Raw genomic sequence first — 18,681 nt, 5'->3', positions numbered from 1 at the left:
GAGCGCGGCGGCATAGTGTCCTGCAAAGACAGGCTTCCAGTCTTAAATCCGTTAAACACCCTCTAAAGCTGCTCTGCTCATCTCTGCAGAACCAACACAAAACGTGTCTGCTCTCCAGCCGCACTGCACAAATTTACTGTTAAGAAACTCAATTTGCATCATATAGCACAGGTATTTTATCGCATTTTAAAATTCTGTTCTACGAATTAATCCATTGGGCTAGCAGGAATCTGACAAAAATGTAAGTTTCTGTAAATGACCTGCCCGCTCTTTGCTTTGTGACTGCTGTGTTTTGATCAGCCGTTTAAAACGCAACGTGATTGTTTACATTTCCTTGAGCCTCCCTCTTTTCTCTTATTTTATGCCATTGTCTCCTGCAGCCACGGTGTCGTCTAACTCACACAACACCCAGGCTGCTCCCGGGAAAGCAGAGAGGACGGCCCCAGCGAGCCGCGAGAGATGAGAGAGAAATGACAGAGACCGGCTAAAGGAGGGGCTGGGTAAGAAGCAATTATTCTAAGACATGCTGACTCCATTCTGTAATCTACAGATCCACCTTCAATCTCTGAAAGGTTGGGTGGAGGCAGGGAAGGAACCACCCCCACCCTCGGGTTTCTCTCCACGAATGCAGGAATGGTGTGAGCTGATTAATCTGCCAGGAATAAAACAACCAACATTTTTTACACACTGAGTGGCATTTCTGTGCACCCAAAGAGGGAGATATCTCCACACACACACACACACACACACGCACACGCACGCATACTCTCTCTCTCTCATCGCCCTCCCTCATGTTGACTGCAATGACATTAGATGCCAGTGCTTGTTTGTGCTCTAATGACAAGCAACAGAGGATGGTGGTCACCATGGCAACAGCCTGGGCTCAATACATCATACCTTGTTACAGTAGTCAAGTAGTGACGTTTGGTCAAAAATTAATATATCAGAGGAGGTAGGTGGAGGTCACAGGGGTGGAGGAATTGTTTCTCATTTGCTATACGGAGCCGATATCCCCAGCATTAAAAAAAAAGTGGCCTTATTAATTTTAGACCGCAACCACACACACACACACACACACACACACACACACACGAGTGAAATTAATGCACAATGAATGTGCATAAGTCTGTGGGTGGTTGTGCAGACATGCATATGGGAGCCTGTAAAAACGCTCTCTGTGGTGTGTGATGTGCAGGGACAGGCTAATAAACTTGTCTAAGTGAAGCCCCAAATAATGAGACTTCCTCCCTGCACAGACACATCCTTTAATTCAGACAGGAAATGACATCATTCCCCTACACGCCACTTCTCAAGCATCCAGCACACCTGTGTTCAGGAGACAAACAGATCACATCTGCACAGGGTTAGGCTCCACTATGCAAGAGACACTTTTCTTGTTAGGAGATTAACGTCAGACAAGCAGGGCAACAACATTCCGTTTTTGCTGAATATTTATCTTATCTTTTTTTCATCGAATGTGTTCCCTCACGCCAGCAAATTTCACACACGTGTGAAACGGGTCGGTCTTGGAACACTAAAGACTTTCAAATTTCATTGACTTTTAATCAACTTTTCAGCAGTTTGCATGGAGTTTGGTAGGCCTGCTCCTAAAACACACAGATTTGAGCAGCGCCTCTAAGGTGCAATAACGCCCCGTGACAAAGGATCCTTTGATTATGATCATTATTCGGGTATAACTGTTGTGTGTTCACACCTCCACAGTGCTTTATGAGCTATCTTGCATCACCATGCACACAATAAGACTGAATTTCTGGAATGCTGGAAATAACAGGTTAAACTATTGCTTACACTTGCGGAACAAGGCCACATGTTACTTTCATTCAGGCTTTAGGAGTTTTCTGCAATAAGGCGGTATTCACACACACACACACACACACACACACACACACACACACACACACACACACACACACACACACACACACACACAGGTCTGCCAGATGTCAGCCAGTGTATCCCTGCCCACCAGTCAATACCTATTCCATCAGCCCTCTCAGGTACCTCCACTGGACACAAAACTCTGACCCGATCCAGTCAATTGGCAGACGCCACAGTGCTCTTTTCTTCTGCAAACAAACCCGATTCACAAAGTAATAGAGTTCAGTCTCTGAAATCCTATTTCCCTTCTGGTGAAGCTCTCAGCACGCCTGATTCTGTCAGAAGTGCTTCTTACAACAATAACTCCAGATAGCGCTGCACAATTGTACGTCAAAGCCGTTCTCTGCTCCAAACCAAGTCTGTAATTAAACAGGGAGAAACATCTCGGCGGATGCGGCGGGCCCAGTGCACATGGCTTTTTAATATCGGGAGCTGGGGAGGTTGTTCTGTTCTCAGCGCCTTAAGGTGTGTGTGTGGGGGGGGGTCTCTATTTCCTGCAGCTCCATGGTAAACACAATGTCAATATTTGATTTATGTGTTTGAACCTCCGACACGCCAAAAAAGGGAATTACGTTTTTACCCCACAAGATAAGCAACAGCCCTTTCAACAGCCAGAGCAAATCAAAGGGAACTCTGCACTATTCCCATATTCTTCTGAAATGATTGCTTTAGCATCTGTTAGCTTGCAGTGTCTGCACGTGACGGGGCATTCGGAGCCAGAAACGTCTGAACTTCAGTCCCTCTCTTCAGTCCAAGCTGTCTCCCCTAGGGGGACGCTGTAATGAGAAAATCGGAGGGAAACAATATGTCGCTTTTTAATGACATCATATTTCCTCTGCGGCCAGGATTTTAGAGGTGGGCCGTGATGTAGGAAGAGCCAGATTAGGCCTCTGGATATCGGCTCCGTGTTGGCTTCACACCACGCCCACACCACTCCCATTTGGCGCGCTCTCAAACTGCGGCAATGAAGAGTTGGCAGGGGACACCGTCTCCCTCCACCCCTCCAAACTGAGCACCCGCACTTCAGAAGTCTTCTTTAAATCCGGCTTCTTAAGGGTTAAATTATTGATGCGAAATGGCATGGCAGATTGCGTCTGGTGCTTACTAATTAGATTGTAATTACGGTGGAGCTTTGCGAGCCTGTCTGCTCTGATTAGAAACACTTTGGCGGCCTGATCCGCCTGACCTTTCTTTTAAAACTTCAACTACTTCAAATTAAGCGTGGCCACCAGGGGTAAACGCTTAACAAATAGAGGTGTTTCAGGATAAGAGAGATGAGGGGAGCTCATCTGTGCAGCAACACACTCACATCATCAGAGAGAGAGAGAGAGAGAGAGAGAGAGAGAAAGAGAATGCGAGTCAGACTGAGAAACAGTCAAAAAGACTGAGGGAGCATCGTAATGTTATGGATGCACAGAGACAGATAGAAAGGCAGACAGAAAGACAAAAGGTATGAGAGAGAGAGAGAGAGAGAGAGAGAGAGAGAGAGGAAAAGAGACACACATATGCAATCTATCTGTCTTCTGTTAAAGCACTGTGGTGCCATAAAAATATATGTTTATGCAACACTGGGTTCTAAGACAAATCTGGTAACCGGTATGGCAGTGCATCATAGTTCCCATGTGTTTGAAAAGTTTTCCGACAAAGTAGAGGGGAAATGTGGAGAGAAAGAGAGACAGACAGAGAGATGTAGATGGCCGTTTGTTTCTTCGGCTGGAGAAATCTGTACCATAAGAGGTAGTGTGGGACATTATGCAAAAAACATTTGGTCCAGCAGCACGGTACGAGCTGCATAGCACACTCCCCTCACTGAAATCCCAGCGATCTGTAGATCAGAGACAGAAGGCGTGCTTGTTTACTAAGGATGAGAAGAAAGACAGAGAGGGTGGGTGAGAGGACAAAGCCAAGGCGGGAAAACGGGTGCGCGTGAGGAGCGGAACGCCGTCCTCCCTCCCAGCAAGAGGAGTTCACACGCCGAGGAACGTCTCTGGCCCTCGCGGCGCACCTGGTCTCCATTATCTCTGCGTTTCGCAGGGTTGAACCCCTTAACAGGCCTGGCCTGGGAACCAGCATGGGAGCTTTCATCCTCTCATCATTAGAGCAGCCAGCTCGGGGTCAGGGTTCTGTCATACAGCCCTTCCCCTGCAAAACACAACAACTGATTTCGGTTAAGAAGGGAATGGCGAGGAGGGGGGGGGGGGGTGAGAGAGGGAGAGAAAGAGAGAGACAGAATGTGAAAAAGAAGAGAGAAGAGAAGGGAGCTAAAATAAAAAATATTCATATGATGGAGGCTTAGAGCAATTATTGTATTAAGAATTCATTTCTGGGCGGGTGAAGCAGAACCCCAAAGCCGTGCCTCAAAGTTCAGGGTGCTTGGTTTTTCAGAAAGAGCCTGTTCAGACCTCTTCAACAACACAGCCACAATGACTGCAGAAACCCAGAGACACTTGGCTTAGAACACACCCAAGAACTCCAGTACACACACACACACACACACACACACACACACACAGACACACTCACACACACACACACACATACACACAAACACACACACACACACACACACACTCACACACACACACACACACACACACACACACAAAGTATACAGTACAGGTTTTATATGATTATAATAAACACAGAAATGCAGACAGATGGATAGACAGACAGACACACACACACACACACACACACACACACACACACAGTGATGCATGGTTAAATTATGGACTTTCACACTTACAAGCACACATGCCTCAGCATTTAAATATGAGCATGACCGTGCCATGCTGAGTGGTAGATTTATTCTGGTTACACTGGGTTTATGCCCCTTTAAAGCACTGCTCTGTGTAACGGGTGCAGATACATGGATTTGTTCATTCTCTCTCTCTCTCTCTCTCACTCTCTCTCATCTGTCTTATGTTTTTTAACCGTTTAAGTACTTTACCAGACCGCACCAACAAAGAAGGATCTGAGAAGGTCATTCAGTGGGATGAGCAGCAGATGGAGGGGAGATAGCACATGGTCTCCTCATTATCATCTTAGCATGAGCGAGAGAGAGAGAGAGAGAAGGCAGCCATAATGAAGTGTAATGAGCCACTCTCTCACAGCACCATGGACTTTCTCTCTCATAAATCTTATCAAGCATTTTGGAGGTTAAAAAAAAAAAAAAAAGTTTTCATAAAGTTGAGTTTTCATAAAGTTGAGGGCTCATGAGCTCTGCTTCACACTGCTTTGAGGTTACCAAGGTGACACCTAGAGCGAAACTTTGAAGTGGAGTAAAACTATCCCTCCGTGTCTGCTGAAATGATCTATCGCGTATTGTAGGAGAAAAGAGAGAGAGAGAGAGAGAGAGAGAGAGAGAGACAGGCTGCCACATTCCCTGCACATATTCTCTTCATTACCAGAGAGAGGGGGAGCCAATCACTCAATTATTGGTCGGCGTTCCGGGATAATATTCCCGCCTGTCAGGGCCGATTTTTGCTTGGTTTTGCTCGGACTCCTTCTGATGGGACCCATTTCATGTTAAGCGGAACCAGAAAGCTCTGTGAAAGCGGCGACACCTGATCCTGTGTTTAGGAGAAAGGAAATGCAGGGCCAAGGAGCATGCACACACACACACACGCACACACACACACACACACACACACACACACACACACACACACACACACCAGTGTGGCACAAGCCCAGGCCGTCCGAGAGCCAAGCTGCTCCAGGAACCGCGCATGTGCGAATCACCTGGCCTACGGTAGAATTTCCCCACAGATATTTTGGCCTGACAGTTTCAACAATGGCAGTGCCCACAGTCAGAATCAAAACGCTGAGTTATTTTCATTGCAAAATGTAAACATTCTTCCAAGTAAATACATAATTCACTGCTCCTAATAAATATATAACTGCGTGTTCTTGTGTTTGGCTGTACGCTCCAGATGTTGTAAGCAGTAAAACGCACGTTCAGAGCTCTCTACCCAGGTAGAGGTCTTTATCTTCTCTGTAACTTTCTCTGTATTCACGGTTTTTGGACACCCTAATGTCATATGAAACAGCGTCACCGCAACAAATAAAAGTGTATGTCACAGCTTGCACTCTGTAACTAGATCTGCCTGGTGACCATGCCTACATCTTACACGATTTTACACTATAAATACTTTATGCAATTTAAAAGAACAAGATAAATGACTAAGACACACTTACCACAGCCTACAACTAAGACGGCTAAACTACGACACACTACAGTAAGTACATTGACTACATGCTTTGCAACAGAAGTGTAGTATTTTAGCTTTGTGTGTGTGTGTGAGTGTGTGTGTGTGTGTGTGTGTGTGTGTGTGTGAGTGTGTGTGTGTGTGTGTGTGTGTGAGTGTGTGTGTGAGTGTGTGTGTGTGTGTGTGTGTGTGTGTGTGTGTGAGTGTGAGTGTGTGTGTGTGTGTGTGAGTGTGTGTGTGTGTGTGTGTGAGTGTGTGTGTGTGTGTGTGTGTGTGTGTGAGTGTGTGTGTGTGTGTGTGAGTGTGTGTGTGTGTGTGTGAGTGTGTGTGTGTGTGTGTGAGTGTGTGTGTGTGTGTGTGAGTGTGTGTGTGTGTGTGTGTGTGTGTGTGTGAGTGTGTGTGTGAGTGTGTGTGTGTGTGTGTGAGTGTGTGTGTGTGTGAGTGTGTGTGTGTGTGTGTGTGTGTGAGTGTGTGTGTGTGTGTGTGTGTGTGAGTGTGTGTGTGAGTGTGTGTGTGTGTGTGTGTGTGTGTGTGTGAGTGTGTGTGTGTGTGTGTGTGTGTGTGTGTGTCTGTGTGTGTGTGTGTGTGTGTGTGTGTGTGTGAGTGTGTGTGTGTGAGTGTGTGTGTGTGTGTGTGTGTGAGTGTGTGTGTGAGTGTGTGTGTGAGTGTGTGTGTGTGTGTGTGTGTGTGTGTGTGAGTGTGTGTGTGTGTGAGTGTGTGTGTGTGTGTGTGTGTGTGTGTGAGTGTGTGTGTGTGTGTGTGTGTGTGTGAGTGTGTGTGTGAGTGTGTGTGTGTGTGTGTGTGTGTGTGTGTGTGTGTGTGTGTGTGTGTGTGAGTGTGTGTGTGTGTGTGTGTACTTTATGAACATTGTGAAAAGGAGAGGATTGCTGGTAAGCTGGTTTAGGCCAGCAGCAAGCCGTTAGAAGCAGAGCTGTCGAACAGTGAGGCAGTGCTGTGGGAATGGAGCTGATGCAATGTTGGACCGCATTACAGGGCTCTCGCCTGAAACTTGTGTGCAGTTCAGCCCTACAAATTGTCGGGTGTTTACCAGTGGAGGTGAGGAAGTGGTGTGTGTGTGTGTGTGTGTTCACCCTCTTCCGCGTAATACTCTCCAATCTGATCAGCCTCTCCAGACTGGGGCAAGCCAGTTTAAAACGTTTCTCCAAATCAAAAGGAGGACTCGTCTTTGCTATTTAAATTCATCACCCCCACCCCACCCTCCCTGGTTACCACCCAGCTATCATTTCTCCTGACAGATGAGATTGAATTAGTCTGACCTGTCCTCGCAGCTCAGGGTTAATTTGGATTTGACATTGATAGTCGAAAAAGAGGCACACACACACACACACACCAAAGACGAAGATGCAAGGCAGAGAGAGAAAGAGAGAGAGAGAGAAAGAGAGAGAGAGAAAGACAAGGCAGCCATTACGAAGCTCCCGTTCTCCACCCCAAAATTCCCAGACCTCGTGCAAACACGATGCCCCGCTTTGCGCCTGACGGCATTATCACAGCGGCCTGTCTGTTAGGGATTAGTCTTGTGCAGTGGGGCGATCAGCTCTTGTGCCAAGCAGCACGTCCGGAGAAGAGCTCCCACTAAAGCCCGACACAGCCCCAGGAAAAACGGGAAGCGGCCTAACACGAGGGAGAATAATGCAGGGAAAAACGGGAACATTGCTTGTTTACTGTGTCCATGGAGGAGGCTGTGTGCGCCACCGAGCATGGCTAGATGTGGCTGTCATACAGACCACTCGTCAGGGTGCAGTGGCTCTCTCTGGTGCCAGAGGTGTGGGCGGGGTGTTGCCATGCAAGCCAGAGGGGTGGGCGGGGCGTTGCCAGGCAGGCCAGTGGCGCTGAGCTGTGGCTGCACTCCCTCTGAACTTTTGCTCCCAATTGGCTCTCTCCCTCTGTGGTCGCAAGCCGGCGGCGAATGGCCACTGTTTCCCCGTTTAAAGCAAAGCCATTATAACAGGGCCATGCTCAGCACTCGTGCCTTTTGTAGGCGTTTGGGGCTTGACTTGTCAAATATTTGTAGGCCGTAAATATATGCCACTGGTTCGTGCTGACCTATTTGGGGGACGGGACGATTAGCGGAGAATGTCCGCATCTTCTGTCCATGCAGAACATCACAGCAGGAGCCTTGGGGAACCCCCGGAACACGCAGCAGCCCTGGCGGATGAGCCGAGGACCCGGAGGGGTCTGCAGACCAGGTTCCCCGTCGGAAATCCCACTCCACAGCTGAAGAAGGGAACAAACTTGCCTGACCGACTGCCACGCGGGGAGCCAACTTCCTCGTCACCAGCCCGAGATCCTGAAGAGTGTGCGTTTGGTCTCCTGGACTGGGTGAAGCCAAAGGAGGAGCTACTCTGGCCCCAGGCTGAAAGTTCCACTAAGGTGCTAACCTCATTTCACACTCCCCGACTGGTGCCTGGCTCTGCTACAATGCACCGCCTGACGGCTGGTGCCATCTGGTCCGGGGCAGGGGGGGGTGCCCTGGCTTTCTCTCACTGATCCGATTATGGTGGTTTTAATTCATTCGGAATGGACCGCTGCGTGTTAATTGGCTCAGCATGGCCGTCGAATCTGGAGGCCCCTCGCAGCAGGACAGCCCCCTGCTTCCAGGTCCTCTCGCCAGGGGTGGGGTTGGTGTTGGAGGGCGTGATCAGTGCTGAGCTGCCCCCCTTTCCTCAGAACCGCAGGCTTACTGGGGGGCACACTGCCAGGAGGGAGCCACTGGCGCACGTTGTGCACAGGCCCCACCGGCGGGACGTATCGGAAACAGGAGGGTTTACGCGCCGTGGCTCGGGAAACGTGAGCCGGGACAGGGTGAGAAATGTGTTCTCAGACACCAGCCCAGATCAATGGCTGCCGAGCCTACCATGTCATTCAACACTTGTCTCGTATCTTTTTTCTTTCGCTGTGAACAAATCACATTTCTTAAATCAGCCAACTGCAGACCTCAGGCAGAAAGGAAAACGTTAAAAAACCTCGGGACCCCCAGCTGAACATAAGCTTTTCAAAACCACGATAAAGCGTCATTACGGCTTGTAGAGAACAGGGAATGTGCTACTTAAAAACGTCTTGTATACTTCACACCTCAAGGTCAGTCTATCGCCACTATCCAGAAACTGGGTTTTTGCTAGCAAAACTGACCTGCCACCCACCCAAAAAAAAGCCCTTCTCTCAGCATATGAACAGCGGTTGGTTAAGGTCAGGTTGTCTTTTTTTTGTTTGTTTTTTTTTAAGGGAAATTCAAAAGCAAAGCATCTGACCCGACTGGTCCCGTTGGCTACAGCCCTTGTTTAACAGGGCGGGAGGCCCACCGGCTGGCCCCGACTGTTCTTCCGGTTTTGTTTCGTTTTTTTAACAGAGCGTCTTGTTTCATATGGAGTCTTCCTGAGTTAGAATTAAACCTGTGTGGGACAGCTGTGCCACATTCCTTAGGTGAGCCTGACGCCTGCTTTTCTTTAGTTTCTTCTTGCAGTAGGGCAAAGAAAAGCATCAGCATGCAGCTACGTACGGAGCTGATCAGCAAGTCTCCGCCTCTCCCACCCTGAGATCCCCTACCAGTAAAAAATTATATATATATATATATATATAGTATGAATAAATATGGTGTAGTCAGCTAACGAAAACAGAATGGCTAAGAAAAAGGGGAAATTATGAAAATGTTATTTTGAAGTTAGACGGCCGTGTGAAGTCACTAAGGCAGTGAACTAAACCGCTTCGTTGGTGCACAGCAGCGGAGCTCTAGCTCATGTTGGGCTTTGACGCCACTGACCACAGTGCCGTGTGTTTGAGCATGACTGAGGCAGGCTGGCAGGAAAGCTGGAAAGCTGAAACGCGGCTGGCCGGCACCCGCGCACTGCAGGGACCGAGGCCTGGGCCCTCTGCCTCCTGCGTTTCCAAGCATTTTGCCATTGATGACATTTTGCCATTCACACACCCAGTGAAGCGGGTAAACGTGTACAAACTGTCACGTACACCCACCCACCCGCACGGTTTGATCCGGACCAGTGCACGGAAGCCACGTGCCTGCTCTCCTTCAGAGAGTTCCCTGCTTTCAGTGCTCCGAGCGCCCAACTGTGCCTCTCCCGCCCTGTTCTGGCCCTTTAATAAGGGCACGGATTTAGTGACGCTCGCGTTTGATCGTCCACACTGTCAAAACAAATCAAAGCACGCCGTCGTTAACAGCAAACTTCACTTAGAGTTATGCGTGAGTCTGAGTCTTAATCAGATTCAATTAGCTGAAAGCAGCCACTTCTAATTAAGAGCCAGGCCAAATTTTGCGCTTAATATGTTTTAATTAATCTTGTCCACTGGCACTCCCTAAAGAGCAGGACTGGGGTGGCTGTACTGGCAGATGAATCCCTTACGAGAAACATGCATGAACTGGTAGACAGTGCGCAAAAGGGCCTTGTCAGAATCTGGTCCATCTTAATATATTAATTGCAATTAAATTTAATTAGGGTTTCAAATTGAAGTTAATCCAGAACTTCGATTTGAGTCATGCTGAGATAACACAAGCACAGTACAGCAGTTAAAAACTTGAATGTGTATATACACACACACACACACACACACACACACACACACATTTTACATGCGGCTTCTTACAGGAGACTGTTAATAATCACTGCTGACGGCTTCATTAATTACACCTGATTTGTAGGTGCAATGTACACTGTGAAAACTGTCCCTTACAATCCCAGGTAGACCTGGCATGAGCACGGCTGCTGGAACGTTGTTACTCTGGAACGTTGTTACTCTGGAACGTTGTTACTTTGTAACATTAAACACAAACCCATATTTTAAGGAAAACTATTGCATAAACATTTCTGACAAAAATTAGAAAAGAAAACTAACAATAAAAAAACAACCCTACATCTTGGATATGGAAATTTGTCAAATATTTAGACATTATACTCGATACACCAAGAATGTAATGAACAAATCACCTGTCAGTAAACATCCGTTTAATGTCAACAAAATATTTGCTGATATTACCCCCAAATGTTTGGCAATAACTGGTTCCGTTGTTGATATTCAAGGGTTTTCTTACATGGCGTTTTCACTACTGGGCTAAAAGCGGCTTGCCACTCAGTATTGCCACTCAGTATCGCACACATGTCAACAGTACTGCGGTCACAAACTGAACATAGCTAACGTTAAATCTGTCTCCAACAACAGACAAGTTATGAGGCTGGGGGACTGTGCACACGAAAGCACTGTAAAACACCCAAAGTAAATGTTCTATGTTAACAAATCCTTTGCAGTTATTTGTTTATTTATTTTAAAGGTGAACAGCATCACGGGGGAGCAACGATATTCATTCTTACTGCTCATTAAACAAAACCCAAGTCTGTAGATGCATATGGAAAAAAAAAGCATGCCAAAAGGTAAAAACGGTGAACAGCGAGGAGAAGAAAGGGTCCAGACACACACTGCATTTATGCTCATACTTTTTAATGTATCACAATGAGCAAGAAACATACTTGATGAAATATTTTCAAAGGAGTATATTCAATTACCATCTACAATCAACTTAACTAGAACAACAAGGTTTTTTGTGACAAAAGTTTTTCTTTAAAAGTCTGAAGTTCCATATGGTTTATGTATGTTAGTCTCCGTGTAATTTGGTACAGTTTGGAAATCTTCATCATATAATTACAGTAACAAAAAAAGCTAACAAGACTACAGTATAGAAAAGACATCAAGAACAACATTTTTGGTTTAACTTGCTCTTTTTTTGTACATTGCAAGGCTGTTTTCTCTACCCTCTGGTGGGCTACCTGGAGCCACTGAGCCGTGGGTGGGAGGCTCGGAGGAGGAATAATTCAAGAAAAAAACCCAAGAAGAAACAAAACCAAACAAACAAACAAAAAAAAAGCATTAAAAAAAAAAAGTGTGGCACCAGGAGTCACGAAAGGAACAGGGAGTTCCAGCAGTAGTTTGTCTTTGACGCTGGAACATGGTTTCTGTTTGGTTGCTTGTTAGTTTGGTTCTTAATTTTGGTTGCTTTGCTTTTTTTTTTTTTTGTGTTTAACTGCTTCCTCAGGAATGACAGCCAAGAAAAGCCCCTTCCCCTCGAACAGCGGGTCATTTGTCAATGGTTCGATGAGATGGACCGGTTTCAGGTCAGGGCAGGTCAAACCGGCGGCCGACTGGGGGATGCCGTTTTTGTCAATCAAGTGGGACAAGCAAGAAGAAAGTAAACAGGTAGCAACACCATGAACTGGGAGAAAAACCAAGGTGCGTGGTACGGTCCATCCCGTTCAGGAGTGTGATGAATGTCCATCAAAGTAGATGCAGACAGAGAGAGAAAGATGATGAGAGTGAAGGGGGGGCAGAATAGCGGTGGCTGCTTCAGCCACTGAAGTTCGGCGTGACCCAGACTTATTCCGCTCTGTGTCACGCATGTCCACTGGCTACAGAGTCTATTCCCAAAGGCGTATGGCCAGTAATTAAATAACGACGCGTTTTCCGAGGAGCCTGCTTCCCTGCCTTTGGCTCCCATGCCCAGTTTTGGCATGTCAACAGCCTTCTCACACATTTCCAAAGACATCTCCAAAGCCTCCCAGAGTTCAGTTCTCTTTGTTTTTCCTTCTTTGTCATTTATAACAAAAAAGTCGATGTCTTCTTTAAATATATCTATATCTGTATACATGTTTTTTTTTTCACAGTGGGCAAAAGGATGACCTCTACAGCAAAACCTGCCTTCTTTCTCTTTGCAAAATGTCCATAAAAATCAAGTATCCCGATGAATGTTGTATCTCAGTTGTGTCATGGTGTGCCACAATAAATATACACTTGTCAGGGGCACCAACTGAAATCCTTTTAGTTTTCAACTGCATTATGCTTTGGCCACATTCATATATAATGAAAAAACTGCTCAGTGCTTCAGTTCTGCTTTGTCCTCCACATGACTTATTGTGACTCTGAAATCTTCACCCTTGTTACTGACGAGCCAGCTTTGCAGTTCTGAATGTTTTGGTGTGAAATAAAAGTGGAAAAGAGAATACAAAGTACAAAAACTTAAACCGACATTGGCTCTTAGGAAACACGCACATAGTCCATGCTGGCAAAGTTGATTGTGAGAGCCTTAACTTCGCCCCTCACGAGAGCCCATCAAATAAAGAGAACACTTTGGAAGCAAAAGATCAAACAGACATCGAACATAGGGACATCCTTACACCATAAAGTGGCTCGGTCATAGAATACGAAAAAACTAAAAATCTGTGATTCAAATTTAAAGCTGGTGTTAAAAACGTTAATTTACGAATATGAGAGAGAAAACAAATTAATATACAGAAAATAAAATAACATACAAATAGTTATATGAAAATAATAAATGTCTGACATTATCTGAAATGAAAGTCAAAGCAAAAGCATTCAAAAATAAACTATACATCAGGTTCTTAAAAATAATTCTGAACAATATTTGATGTAACAAGACTGGAGAAAAGTGGCAAGCTTGCAGACCAGACCAACCTAATTCCAATAGCATGCGCAAGTATTAACACCAAATCACATTGCTCTGCAAGACAACACTTTTAACACACTTCTGAGATTGCAGCAATGTCTTATGTAGGCCAAATACACTCGCTGTACATCTGTGGCCAACAAAAAAAGGGTTATTCACAAATTTGAGTAATTCCTTAAGTTTTGGTAAGGACATTAGAAGATAAAATGGCTGGGGACATTTGGATTAAACATAACTATTACCATTGCAATGGGCTGGAGTAAGTGACCTCTTTGGACAAAAAGGCAGAAACATACCGTGTCATCATCCAACACAAGGGACATCCTCAAACAAACAAACAAGAAGAACAAAAAAGAACAAGACAAAACACCCCCTGTCTTCTCCAGTCTTATAACACTCTGGAATGAAGATGTCCCTTGGAAACCTGTTATAGACACATCGTGCATGAAAATGGCTTTACACCCTGCAGAAATCTGGGGCAAGTACCTGCGTGATTTTTCCAGGAGGGGAGGCAGCCTCGCCAGACTTTACGAAACATCCTTCATTTCCTTCTGAGACTTGTAATAGACGGAAAGGCGTGATGACACTAGACCGGTGAAACGTGTACATACCAGATGTGTTACATTATGTACATTTTTGGTAACCACTATTACATGATGATTTGTTTCGGATGAGTAAAAAAGCCTTCGACTGGCTGCTGGGACCGTAACCTCCCCGAACCTCTTTGACGAACTGCGTGGAGACGCTAAGTTAGCAATGATGGCAGAATTCTATGACATCTTACAGTCACCTTTGAGATGAGAGAAAATAGTTGTACTCAAATTAGATGAAAGGAGGTTGTCCTTGCTTAAGAAATCAAACTCTGGTGTGCCGTTTGGAATGCACTGTTCTTTACAAACATAACAGATCATGGGCTTTTGACATTGGTCTGTGAACAACAAAAAAAACCTTTTCCTTTGGAACATATATTCACAGTCTTCAAAGTTTCTGTTTTTGCAACCAGAAGAAGGAAAAAAAAAAAAACGTTGCAGAGGCAAGGAAATGGTAAACTAGTTTTTAATTTTGTTTTGTTTTGTTTTTGTTAAAGCTTAGCCAAAAAATCAAATGAGCATGCATCTAGGTTTTCTTTTTTTTTCCCCAAAATCTACATTAGCAGCAAAACACATGTCCTTAAAGACCAGACCTTATGGATTTCAAAAGAAAAAATAAAATCTCATTTGTGACTGAAGACTTAACAAAGACTCTTATCTTCTATCTTACAAACTGCAATGGCTCTGTAATGGTGCTACTCCACAATGCAGGGACAAATGTCCTTTTTTGGTTTTTGGTATTCTTGGTATTTTACGTAAAAAGCCACCTGTCTGCTTGCAAAGAAGCCACGACGGCAACTCTGATGCGTACACCTTTTATTTTAAAACTTTGTTTTCTTTCCTTAAAAACAGCAACAAATTCTCAAGTATAAAGAAGCCTCTTTTCTCATCTTTATGCACCAATGGTGAAAGTGTTTAGTCTTTGGATTTTCTTTTCATCTTAAAGCGTGAGAATTATTATTATTCTTTTCATTTTCATTTATGACAACAACAAAAGAGCAAAAATAAAATAAAAGCCAATAACAGACTGCAGCTACACTGCATGAAACACAAATATCTGCTTTGCAGTGCTAAAGGAGAGGATCTCCAAATCTACAAACGCAGGAGGAGAACCAAAGAAACCGCAGAGGGGAGAAACCCAGAAATACAGAGAAAAAAGGGAAGTCAGACAATTGGAAGTGCACGACAAAGTAACACAAATATAATTGAATAATAATTTTCAAAACACACCCCAGATTTTCTTTCCTTTTTTTGGTCAGTGCTGCACCAACCATCAAAGGAGAGGAAACCCTGACGAGAGAAGAGGGAAGGGGGCACTGCCAAGTCTGTAGGTGGCAGCTGGGTGAAAACAATCCATGGAGCTGTGAATCTGACAGAAATAAAAGAATAGATCAGTTTCCGTTCCTTAACCTAGTCTATTGGAATGACCAAGACAACATCAAATGAAGCGTCTTAAGGTTGGACAATACAAAAGCTAAATGTACACAAAGATTTTTCAAATCTACCATACTGTTTAAATTCATTTCCAATGCAACAATCTACTTAACACCAAAAATGTTTATATCTATCATAAATACAGAAAGTTTTTTTCTTTAAAAAAAAAAAAAAAAAAAAATCTTTTTTCTATCCCTCACCGACATGTCTGCAATGCTGTTCGTGTCTGGGTGTAGTGGGATCACTTATTCTCCCATTTAAAAGAATTTAAAAGGTTTAGAACTAGCAGTTCAGCTACCCCTTTGAATGCCCAGAAAGCTATATCTTTAAGTTAGTATCACTTCCAAATACCTTCTGCCAGTAAAAGTAACACAAAACAGAAATGTTTATCAATTGTTAGGAACAAAATGAATAAAATAATGTTTTTTATGTAACATAAAAAAGGTTGTGAGCTGTTGACCTGAGAATAAAATAGACATTACATTATTCTTTTTTTCTTTAGCAAGCCATTGGTAGTTGAATGCTTAGATAGCAAGAAAACTGTAAGACTATTCTCCCATACAGTACATACTGGCTTAGTGTGCTCTTAGGTGGGAATACTTATGCAAAACAAAAAACAGCTTGTTATCTGGTTTTCGGTATTAACAGGATCTGGGGCCATTAAACTTTCAGGCAGTCCACTGCGATACAGTACTTGCCTAGCATGTCCACATGCTAACCTCAGTGTTTTTCTTTATTAATTCAAATATATATGAATGTGTGTATGTATGTGTGTGTGAGTATATATATATATATATATATATATATATATATATATATATATATTGAGCTGAAATAAACTAAAACCAGCATGTTGATATGGGAAAACAATCCACTAACATTTAAATTTTTGGTTACAAGCTTTGGAATTGCAGTTAGTCTTTACACATCTTTTTTTTCTGAAATTGGTTTGTATATTTTAAACACATTTTAAACATTGCTGCTTTTTGTTTGTTTGTTTTTTAGGGGTTTTTTGTTTGTTTGTTTGTTTGTTTGTTTTTTCAATTTTGCTTTTTTTTTTTTGGTCTTTTGAATTTTTTAAATATTGTCCATCACTGAAAGCTCTTTTACAATCTGATAGAGTCTGTTCCTACACTAGCCATCGTACTACTACAACCATCACTGTCTTTGAAACAGCTGGGCTGATGCGGCTCCTCTGCTGACCTTCCCAGCCTGTCTGCTGACTTCTGACTGCTGTCAGAGTCAGATTCGTCGGTAAAGACGTCTGTTGGTATCGAGGTCTGAACCCCTGAGGTGCTCAATGAACTTGAGGTAACCATTGAAGGCGAGGACACTGGAGGAAAAGAAGACGATGCAGAGGAAGTGGCGTTGGCCTTCCCAGCTAAAGCTTTAGAGAAAGAGGCCTGGGACCAGGGTTTGCTGGCAGCCGTGGTGCTGAGTGGGGCAGCTGAAGGGGAGCACGAAGATGCAGACATAGAAGAGGACGCCGTGGTGTTGGACGCTGTTGGCGAGGGAGACAGAGTGTTGCTTGGGTGAGTTACAGACTGTGAGGTAGATGCGGCGTTAGGATCGGGGAAGCAGGCTGAAGAGTGAGGTAATAAACTAGTAGCGTGCTCTTTGGCATTTCTGGCTGATCGTGTGATTGTTCTGTGTTTGTGCAAGGCTGAATCCAGGTGTTGACTGAGTGCTTTGTCCCCGTCCAGGGTGGTGTTGCAGGCTAGGCAGTCATAGAGGCTGCCCTCAGCTGCGCTTCCACTGCTGGGGACCCGAAGCAACATCTCTTGCAGGTTTGCCACAGACTGACCGAAAAAGCAGATCGACTTGAGGTGACTGATAGCCGCTTCCTCCTTGCTGAAGACGGCTTGACATTTGCGGCACGCCAGCCGGTACTGAATTTTGGGGATGATGTACTGATCGAGAAGGGGGTCCGCACCTTTAACGTCCACATCGCGCTGCTCCGGGGGTAGGTTATTGTGAGAAGAAGAGGTATCAACTGGGGGAGTGCCTTTCTGTTCCTCTGTCTTTACTGGATCTTTGGCAGAATCTTTGCGGTCCGCCGAGGACTGGGAAGGGCCTTGGGTTTGGCTTGCTTTGGGTTGCTGGATTTGCTGAAACTGCCTCTGTTGCTGCTGAAGTGCCTCCTGCAGGCTCTGCTGATATTGCTGGTAATGCTGGAGCAGGGATCCAGGTGACAGGCCCATCAGGGCCTGGGATAAAGCTGGACTGTAGGGGAAGAGACTCTCCATACCATACATAGGCTGAAGGTATCCTCCCTGAAGAGCGCCCGGAATCTGCGGGGCGTAATATGGGGAGAATCCTGGCATAAAGTAAGGGAGGAACTGGCTGGTAAGGAGAGCTGTTGGATCCGACGCTAAAGCAGCCTGTAGAGCTTGGAGCTGGGCAGGATCAACCACATACTCCATACCAGGAGTTGGCATCGAGGTGGCTGGAACAGCTGTGTCTGGTTTTTCTTTCTTGGCACTGGCAGCAGAAGTAGAGGGCGTAGGAGTGCCGCCAGTGGAGGACGGTGTCTGGGGCTTCTCAGTCTTCTCCTTGGGCTTTTCTTTCTCTCGGACCCGTTCAGTTTCACGCTCTTTGGGAGGGTCTGCCCTAGGGCCTGACTGGGTGGTCAGGGAGTTGGACGTGGATGTGGTAGTCGTACTTGAGTGGGCGACAGAAGTGCTGGCCTGAGCTTGGCTAGGCGAGGTCAAGGAGGAAGAAGAGGAGATCTTGTTGGGTAAACCAGATGTAGGGAGACTGGGTGAAGGTACACTGGCACCAGGCATGTTCAGAATGTTTGGAGGTTTTGGAGGAGTTAAAGCTAAAAAAAACAACAACACAGAGGCAAAAGTGAATAAAAATGGAAAGATAAGAGTTGTTATTAATGAATAAAATTAGGTGTACTCCTCTCTACACCGATAAATAGTTTCAGAAAATTAAAGTCAATCCTATTCCTTTCATACTACAGCAAATGATGAAAAGTGTTTAAGTATTCAAATACGTATAAATAATCTTGCTTGTTTTTAAAAAAAAAAGGTTTCAATGGAGTGATTACCAAGCTAATGAC

General features: G+C 44.9%; 1 protein-coding gene and 1 long non-coding RNA gene across 6 annotated transcripts in view; one reads left to right on the top strand and one right to left on the bottom strand.

The window, feature by feature from the left end:
- Positions 1 to 5,802: 5,802 nt before the first annotated feature.
- On the top strand, positions 5,803 to 12,304 carry LOC113575773 (uncharacterized). Its single transcript, XR_003410440.3, has 3 exons — positions 5,803 to 6,140; positions 8,230 to 8,501; positions 12,166 to 12,304. It is a non-coding gene; the product is annotated as an uncharacterized LOC113575773 (long non-coding RNA).
- A 2,326-nt stretch (positions 12,305 to 14,630) lies between these two features.
- zfhx3b (zinc finger homeobox 3b) overlaps positions 14,631 to 18,681 on the bottom strand; it is a 131,966-nt gene continuing 127,915 nt past the window's right edge. For all 5 annotated transcript variants that reach the window (XM_027007437.3, XM_081709237.1, XM_081709230.1 and 2 more), the window contains exon 10: positions 14,631 to 18,435. In XM_027007437.3, the coding sequence (XP_026863238.2) occupies positions 16,721 to 18,435 (1,715 nt within the window). In that variant the 3' untranslated portion in view covers positions 14,631 to 16,720. The remainder of the gene's footprint in view (positions 18,436 to 18,681) is intronic.

The sequence above is a fragment of the Electrophorus electricus genome, chromosome 3 (genome assembly GCF_041902795.1).
Source record: "Electrophorus electricus isolate QZ-2024a chromosome 3, ASM4190279v1, whole genome shotgun sequence".
Taxonomy (NCBI): Eukaryota; Metazoa; Chordata; class Actinopteri; order Gymnotiformes; family Gymnotidae; genus Electrophorus; species Electrophorus electricus.
This window is presented reverse-complemented; position numbering and strand designations above follow the sequence as displayed.